This window comes from Aptenodytes patagonicus, chromosome Z, assembly GCF_965638725.1.
Source record: "Aptenodytes patagonicus chromosome Z, bAptPat1.pri.cur, whole genome shotgun sequence".
In the NCBI taxonomy this organism is placed as follows: Eukaryota; Metazoa; Chordata; class Aves; order Sphenisciformes; family Spheniscidae; genus Aptenodytes; species Aptenodytes patagonicus.
Window position 1 is genome coordinate 47,780,772 of NC_134982.1, and position 9,169 is coordinate 47,789,940.

General features: G+C 49.1%; 1 protein-coding gene across 2 annotated transcripts; it reads right to left on the reverse strand.

Annotated features, from left to right (window-relative positions):
- Positions 1-263: 263 nt before the first annotated feature.
- On the reverse strand, positions 264-7,107 carry ZNF367 (zinc finger protein 367). 2 transcript variants are annotated; one of them, XR_012997427.1, is made up of 6 exons: positions 6,735-7,107; positions 5,931-6,081; positions 4,027-4,146; positions 3,477-3,615; positions 2,079-2,913; positions 264-1,267 (listed from the first exon to the last, which is right to left on the reverse strand). XR_012997427.1 is itself a non-coding variant. In XM_076362737.1 (5 exons), the coding sequence occupies exons 1-5, from the start codon at positions 7,077-7,079 to the stop codon at positions 2,676-2,678; spliced, it is 993 nt and encodes a 330-aa protein (XP_076218852.1). In that variant the 5' UTR covers positions 7,080-7,107; the 3' UTR covers positions 264-2,675. The 2 variants fall into 2 exon arrangements, 1 of the variants encoding a protein (XP_076218852.1); XM_076362737.1 differs by having other exon boundaries at positions 264-2,913.
- Between the last annotated feature and the right edge of the window lie 2,062 nt (positions 7,108-9,169).

The following is a 9,169-nucleotide window of genomic DNA, read 5'->3' on the forward strand; positions in this document are numbered from 1 at the left end:
CCACAGGCCCTGGCTCCCTCCGTGCAGGGGCGAGGGCTGCCGCAGGACACCGGGCCTGGAGTTGGCTTCAAAGGAATTCCCACAAGTTTGTCAAACTGTAAAAAGAGCTCAAAAAAAATTGCTTTGGGTGGTTAACTTGTGTCAAATTTCAACAGACAGGGAAAATAAACACCTTTGTGCGCTGTGACAAGTCAGGCTGACAGGATTACAGAAGCGAGGAAGAGCCCGAGTACTGAACAATTACCAAACAGCACACACTAAACTTGAAAATTAAACCAAGTTTTTATTCAAAGCGTCTATTAAAATGACAGCACATCCACTCTTTTGCTGTTAGGTCATGCCAAACTACCACTTAATCTTTCAAAGCACCGAACACTTCAGGTTTTTTGTATGTAATCCCTTCTTAATAAAACAAAAAGCAGTCTTCCACATTTCAATTTTTTTTTTAACTTAGTATTTTACCCTAAACTTGTCATGACACAAAACTGCTTCAGCTGTCTGAACTTTGTCTACAGCCAAGTACAATTCACTGTACTTGTCATACTTGAAGAAATACTCTGTGGCTTGCCCGAAGCATTACAGCTGACTGGGAAAAAAAAAATTTTAAAAAAACCCCAAAACAATCCTAATGAATTAAGTGTCAACTCCAGTCTGCAACTGGCTGGTAATTAGTCTTGTGCCCTGTGAAATACTGCTCAGGAGCAATTCTGAGTTATGACTCAGAAGTACAACAGATTTACGCTCAGGGCTCATTTTGGGATCAGACTATTTGCATGCAGTCAACTGAACAGCCAAAACCATGTAACTTATTTGAGAAACTCCAAACCTACATACGCAAATTACCAGTTTTACATAGGCTAAGAAGCCTAGAACGACTACAGTGTTTCATATTTTTAAGCCTAAAAGACTTAAAACAAAACCAAATGAGCCTGATGTCAGCTAAGTTTAGGAGCTGAAAGCAAAAGTTAAACCGTATCACTGGTGCATTCAATGAAAGTGTTTTTTTGTTTGTTTTAATAATTCAATTACTCTTAAGTGCATCAATACATGATTTAAACAAACTGGGTTAATGAGATTTTCAACCACAACAGGTTATCAATTATCAGAGAACATAATCCAACACTTGTAGCTTCTGGTGTAAAATCACGCTACTTTTCTGGAACAGCTGTACACATCTGGTCAGTCTATATCAAGTGATTGATCAAATGATTTCTTCCTCATGTTTAAGTGAGAGGGAAAGTGGCTTCCCTCATCTGAACTTCCTGACCTTCAATGACAGGAAGGAGTTCAGTAAATACAAATTATTAATATCCCCTAAAGCAGTAGCTTAACAAAAAACAAACAAATCCACACAACAAAAAGTCCAATCTGAAAACAAATTTTCTTTAGCATATTAGGAATCTCTGGTTGCCTTCAAAGCAAAATACAGAAAAAGACCACCATGAGACAATGCTATTTGAAAGTATACAACACTCATGAAGTGACAAGATAGCCTGCTAAACATTTTATATCAGCATCTGAGTACTAGGCAGCGTTCTGTAACTTCACTTATTTGGGAAATACATGAAATCACACTGTTAACACACTTGTAACTATCTTTGGAAGCCTATTTTCTAGTTGTACGGTGGATACTTTTCTGCAGTGTTTAATTGATAGCTGTGCTACAGTTAGTGAACACAAAATTGGCATGTTATCCTGAAGTAAAGCAATAAGGTGGCTTTATGCATGGAAAGTACAGAGGCTTCTATTTGCTAATAATCATATAAAAGCAATACTTTAAAACTTAGTGTTTGCTAGTAGAAGATCTAGAATAGTTTACTACAAATCCATACCACCCTGTAAATACCCCCTTTATTAACAAAATCAAGTGCCAAATCACTACAGGGTCCAAAAATACCTGAAAAAAATATTACCAATTTTTTTGCCTTTGTCTAGACTTTGCAAGACTAATCATTTTCAGATAAACCCAACAATGTGCAAAAGTTCCTAACATCACATGTTAGGAATAACAAGTGCTACCAAGAGATTCTGCTGAAATCGAATCAGAAAACGTAAAACAGCAAAGTCAAGCCTCATACCTTGAGCAGTCACAGTGAAGATCCTGAACGATCTTACAGTTTCCTGCATGAAGCAGTTTCTTCCCCTCTACAAGTTGAGATAACTAAGCTTTGCCTTCCGCCTCAGTGATACTAGGTAGAGATATACTGACATTAGAAAAACACGGTTTCACTGCTGGTTAACAGTATCTTCACACCTACCACTTAATATAAATTTGCTTAAATAGTCAGGTAAATACTTTTCTTTTTGTCAGCCTTCTTTGGCCAAGTGTACCATTCTGCTAATTGCGAACACTTTGTTCAGAAAGTGCTTCCTGTGACAACTGCTTCAAATAAATGAGTTAACCTTGCAAAATCTAGCTTCCCACAACACATAAATTTATCAACCCTGCATTATGCAGTCCCGTATTTACAAAATACTTAGAAACTTTACATCTGTCTTTTACCCTACAAAAAGTGCAATTCTCTCACCCCATGTTATGGGGCAACAACATTCTTCATAAATTCTACAGAATAGCAGCCTATGATAAGCAAATAAGGTGCTTAGCTTATGCCCAGGATCTAACTGGTTAAGTACCACCAGGAAGTACATTTTGTATAGGCAGACTCTGTTCCTAACTACTGTCGCAGCGGTGCCACAGCTAGGTTTGCAAGCTCAATGAGAGCCAGTGCGCCATGCATGCGTTCACGCTGTTCCTGGAGGCGGCGGCGAGCAGCTGAATGAGCACTGTTTTTCTCTTCATCATCCTCTTCATCAGACTGAAGATATTCCATTGGGTCCTGCTGTTCCTGATCCGTTTTCTGGATTGTTTTAGTTTTCAAAGCAGGAGCACGCTGTTCTCTAGTCTCCCAGTATCTACAAAATCAAATGTGGGGAATGCTTTTAAAATACATACAACAGACTCGCACACCAACAATTCAAAGCTGGCAAAAACCTCCCAAGTACTAGCACTGCATTTGGCTTTATCTTTCAGCCCTTATATGGTAGTATTTAAGCAGTCAGAAACCTTCTTTATTCAGAATTTTAAGTGTAAAGCGCCCAAGCGAACATCTGTGACAGATTTCTCTTCTACATGGTGTTCCCAGCAGGCGTTTCTCCCTAAGCATGCACAATTGCTGCCACTCATACAGATGCAAATTCAGCAAGACTGTAGCACTAACTAACAAGGTATTAGCAGGTGTTGATCAAGCAAAGACACTCATTTAAGGGGGGGGGGGAGGGCGGGGTGGAATTTTCATGAGGAACTTTGTCTTGACCAGGAGTTCGCACTTGTTTAAGAAAAGCAAGGCCAGGCTGATTTGTACTGGAGGAACAGCTGGTTTTGGTTTGTTGGGGTTTTTTTGCCCCCAAGAATAAAATGCTTTCTTAAACCAACCTTATAAGTAGTGAGAGAAAGATGACACCATGAGGGAACTTACTTTGCTAGCCACTCAGCCACAGCTTTATTGTCAGCCGTCTGCTTCTTACTCAGCCTGTCTGTGAGCTCTTCCCTCTTCAGTCGGGCGTATGGATGTTTGGGGCAATGGCGGTTTGCATGCGTGAATCTGCTTAAACAGCCTTAAAAACACAAAGTAACAATGAAGAACCAGAAAGCAGCAGACTAACCAGTAAGCGTAATGTCTGTGGGATGAAGACGCTGCTGAATCCAACCTTCCTCACTCACAAAACCCTACGTTTGGTTGAAAATGGCAAGCTCTAGTTGCAAGGTTCATAACATGCCCCATCGTTTTATACGTTGGTATCAACTGACAGAATTACTGATAACCTAGGCACGTAATAACGTATGCAATCCTTAGATACATATTTGCATGATTATGCAGATACTGCATGGCTCCTCCCTTTCCTAGAAGCTCCTCCAAAACTAAAATCCGAAGCTTTTATGGATCTTTGCCACGTGAACATGCATACATTGCCAGTACTAGACTGACCCTAGTTCTGAAAGCTGCAAATCGTTCTCTGACGGCTCACCATTCTCTGAGCAGACGAAAGGTTTCTCCCCTGTGTGGAGACGCTGGTGAGTTTTGAGCTGTCCACTCTGAACAAAGGCTTTCCCGCAATCTGGGTAGTCACACAAATAAGGCCTTTCACCTTAAAAATAATAACAGAACAGATTTACAAAAGTTGAATATAAAAAGAAGAGTCATAGCATCCAGCGGTGGTCCCTGGCTTGAGGCTTACACAAGCAAGCTCTCCTTTTACCCGCTCAGACGCTTGCACCTACTTAAAAAGCCCCGGTGTACCAAATAGCAGAGATCCACTTTTACCCCAAACAGATCTTTACTTTGAAGTACATGCTCAATGCTACTGGATAATACAATTACTTCCGGGGGGGGAGACAACAACAAAATTGTGTTTTTCCTTGCCATATTTTCTGATTTAAGCCTCTTGCACAGTACTACATAAGCTTTGTCCCATGAAACTATGCACCTACAGAGCAAGAAATATATGGAGTGGAATGAGTAAATGGACAAGTAATGTAATACAAGTTGTAACCAGATACATTTTATTCTTAACATAGCCTGAACTAGGGTAAAATAGCTGTGGTCAACAGTATAGTAATATACAAAGCTGTAGAAATATCTCATTAGGGAAGACTATTTGAGAAAAGTTGTAATGGATAAATGGAGGTTGCAACAGAAACTTATTCCAGACTTAAGCCAAGAAAGTTTTCTTAGGCCAGTCATCAAGGAAGACTTTCCCATGCAAATCGCAACAAGAAGAACAGAGAGAGTGTCCATCTCCTCCTTCAAGAGGATCTGACTGTGTGCAACTGTGGAAAGGCATGCCATGCCGCTGCGCCTCAGGAAGGACAACAAAACGAGGGTGATGCTGACTTACTAAGTCGGAGGAATAACACCAGGGCAAGCTCTGCTCAGTTAAGTAGTTCATACAAGTTCAACACCCACACAATCAAGTGAAATAAAAACATCTTTTGACCAAAGAGCATGAGGAAACTGCTGTTTAATATTAGTGTCTAGATTAGTCTTGGTGACTTGAGTCAGAAAAAGAGACCATGGGAGCCCAAGGTTTTTCTGGGGTTTTGTTTGTTTGGTTTGGACGTTTGGGGGGAGTGTTGGTGGTCGTGTCTGTATTGTGAGCTACGTTAGTTCACACTTTATTGCAAATACAGAGTCCTGCTGGAACGTGAAGGGAAAAAAACCACACAGTTTGCTTAGTTTAAAAAACCAAACAAACGAACAGCATCTCCTGTTCAGTTCAAGTTCAGCTGGGTATGGAGTGAGTTGATCCTACATTTTCACTTAACTGCAGGTTGCCTTCTACATACATTTCAGTAAATTAGCATGACCACCTCCACCCCAGAAAATGAGTTCTAGGTGGTGGGAGAGACAACTGGATAGCAATTTTGAGCATTTGAACTCTTTCTCAACATTTAAGCTACACTTCTAGGGTGTTACACTGCCCAAGTTACCAGCCACTTTTTAAGTTACTGTCTCCTCTTACAGCTAAGCTGTAAGAGTGTGTGAAAGATACACCAGCAAGAAGGAAACAAATCACAGAGAAGAGGCAGTCAGAATGAAAAGTGCTGCCATGTACAGAGCACCAAGCTCAAGAAAAGTTCTCCCTCTTACAAAGTAAGCCTGTGACAGCAGCAGATAAAATATTTACACAATTTGCCTATACTACTACAGCCCGAATTGCTGCTACACTTTCCCATGACAAACACGGTTACAAAGACTTTGGTTGTACCAACAAGCATTGGAAGAAAGGTATGATTAATTTAACAGTTACAATAAAATATTAACAGGTCGAGTCTGTTGGGTTTTTTTTGTGGTTTGTTTGTGGGTTTTAATTCCTTCCCTGCTGCTTCCCAAGCCGCTCATGGCAGCTATTCTCACCTTCCCTTTACTCACCGGTATGAGTTCGTTTGTGGGCCTGCAGCGATTTCTCTCGTGGGAAGACCCTGTTGCAGATATTGCAACGTATTCTGCTGGAAGAGTGCTCTCCTTCATTGATCAGGTCACGGACAGTGTCTGCTCTCGGCCGGCCACGCCTTATCCCATCCTGCATTGAAGTAATTACCAAACTGAAATCCCGCGCGTTCCCACCTCTGCCGTCCAGCCAACAAACCTACAACTTTCCCTGAAGTGACTTTTAAGTCACGGGTGCGACCCAGGACCGGTGCCGTGACCGGTGCCGCGATGGCGATAGCGATTTAGCCGTTAACCAAACCAGAGGGTGCCAAGCCCTCACTTAACTCGCTCCTAACAGCGAGGCTACGGCCGGTGGGTGCAGGTGGGGAAACGTTAGGCACCGCCAGCGCTCTGGCGTGCGCCCAGTGAAATGGGGCGGAACTGACAAAATAGAAGACAACTTTTTTTTTGCCGCCCCCCTCCCCCCTTTTTTTTTTTTTTTTTTTTTTTTTTTTTACTTTAGTTGCTTCTTTTTTCTTTAATTAACGGAGGGAGGAGGGGCAGGAGCCCCGCCAGCACCGCTCCGACTGCAGGGCGGCTCCCGGCTCACCGCCGCGCCTTCTTCCCCGCCCCCCCCGCCGGACGGCACCGGGGCGCGCGCGCCGCTGCCGGAAGTGACTTCACTTTAAATCTCCGGGCGGAGGCGGGGGAGGGGCGCGCCGCGCGGAGTCACCCTTTAACTCCGCCGGCCGCCCGCCCGCCGCCCGTAGCCGCCGCCCCGCCCCGGCCCGGCCCCGCACTCACCTTCAGGTGCCGGTGCCTGCCGCCGCCGCCGCCCGGGCTCCCCGCCTCCTCCTCGTCCCCGGCGGGGGCTCTGCCCGCTCCCCCGCGGGGCGGCGGGAGGGCCGAGGGGACGGCGGGGCCGCCGGGGCTGAGGGTCACGTTGTGGGCGTTCTCGCCCCAGCGCCAGGGGTAGACCATGAAGTCGCTGAAGCCGGGGCTGGTGGGGACGGGCGGGGCGGGCGCCGGCTCCTCGCCGCCCCCCCGCGAGGGTTTGATCGGGGTGGTTTTGATAACGGAAACCAGGACGCGCTTCGGGGAGTCCTGGCAAAAAATCACCGGAGGGCCCGGCGGCATCCGCTCCGCCATCGCCGACCCCCCGCGGGCACCGGCGCGGGAAGGGGGGTGAGGGAGCGGGGCCGCTCCGCGGCGGCTCAGCCCCGCTGTCCGAACCCGCGTCCCGGGATGGGGCGGGGGGGGGGTGTGTGGAGCGGCACGGAGGTCCCGCGGCCGCCGCCACCTGTCGCCACCGGGGCCCGCCTCAGCCGCTCATCGCCGGAGACGGCGGCTCCCGGCGGGGTCTCGGTGCCTCCCCCCTTCGCGGCCACCCCCGAGCGGATCCGCAAAGTCAGCGGCGGCCCCCGGCCATAGCAACGGCCGGGATGAAGCAACCGCAGCCTCCCCGCACCTTTCCGAAGCGGCGCCGGCCCCGCTGGCAGCCCCGGTCCCCGCGATGCCTGAGGAGGAGCCGCCGCGACCCCTCCGCGCCCACAGCCCGGCCCGAGCTCCAGATTTTCCCGCGTTACATTTCGCGCCTGGGCGTAACCAATCACCCAACCCGGCGCGAGCGTCACGGAGCGGCGGTGCCCGCCGACCAACCGCTAGGCGGAGAAGTCAGCGGCCCCGCCCCCGGGGGCGGGGTCCGAGCGCGACGCGGCTTCCCTTCTGCCGCCCTATTGGACAGGCTCCCGGCTCACCGGCGGAATTCGAAACTGAGTGAGCTCGCGCGCCCCGCCCCGCCGCGGCTCCCTGCCTCGGAGGAGACGCCGATTGGGCCGGCGCGGCGGCTGGGGGAGGGGGGGGGAGGGGAGGAGGCGGGGCTGGCGCGCCCGGGCAGGCTTGGCGCGCGCTGGCGGCGGTCGGGCTGCCTGGGCCAATCGCCGCCGCGGCGGCGCGTCACGTGCGCGGTTTAGAGGGGCCGCCGGGCGGGGCGGCGCTGCCCGCCACGGCGCTGGGCCGCCCTCGGCGGCTTCGCTTTCCTGCGGCGGGGGAAGCCCTTTCCCTGCCTCTGCCCCCGCCGCGGCTCTGCCCTCGGCGACGGGCCGAGCCGGGAGCGCGCTTGCCGGCAGGGAGGGTTCCCCCGTGAGGGGGCGCGGCCGTTATGGCCGTTGCGGGGCGCTGGCGGGGGCTCGTGGAGAGACGCCCCTTCCAGCAGCGGCCCCCCGCGATGGTAAGGGGCGCGGGGCCCGGGCTGTGCCCCCCGCAGACGTTAGTCGCCGGTAGCAGGGCTGTCCGGCCGGGCGGCCCGACCGGTACCGCCGCCGCGTTGCTGCAGAGCAACGGGCGCCGGTCCCGGGAGCGTAAGGAGTGGGTAGGAGATGTGCCGAACGGCTGCGGGGGCTGTCCCGGGCCGCAGCCGCCTTCCCGGCTCACGCGGGCCGAGAGTCGGGAATTGTAGGAGGTTCTTCAGGCACGCGATATTAAAAGTTCGTGCAGGTTACCAATTTCAGTATATTACCGTTTGAGGGGCGGCTTTTTTGTTTTCCCCCTCCCAATCTGATACAGCTGTTCAGGTATTCATACTGCGATTACTAAAATGGTATCTTAAAATCTGGATTTCCAGCCTACATCCTTTGAAACAGACCCAGGCGACTCCTGCGGCCCGTTAGCACAAACGGCTGCCTGCAGGGAGTCTGCAGGTCGGCTTGGGTGCAAGGCTCCCAGGAAATTGGGATTTGTGTCGGCTTTAACTCATCTATGTGAGTAAGAGGCATGTGGCTGATCTGTGAAAGATTTGGTGGTAGCAAGGAATGATTTGGAAATCTGGTGGCATACACTGATCTGGCTTTAGCTGGTAAAAACATTAAACAGGTTTTATGTTCAGTTTTTAAATCTGCAAGTAGCCACTGTGCCTCATTTACTGAGTCCTTTGGAAATCTGGTTACTTGAAACTCAAAAGGCTTTAGCTTTATGTCGTGGTTTAACTCCAGTTGGCAGCTGAGCACCACACAGCTGCTCGCTCACCCTTTCCCCCCGCCCCAGTGGGATGGGGGAGAGAATCGGAAAAGCAAAAGTGAGAAAACTCATGGGTTGAGATAAAGACAGTTTAATACTTGAAACAAAATAATAATAATAATAATAATAATAATATATTGTAATGGAAAGTAAAATGAGAGCGAGAGAGAGGAACAAAACACAGGAAGGGGGGAAAAGAAACCCCCAAAAACGAGGTGATGGCG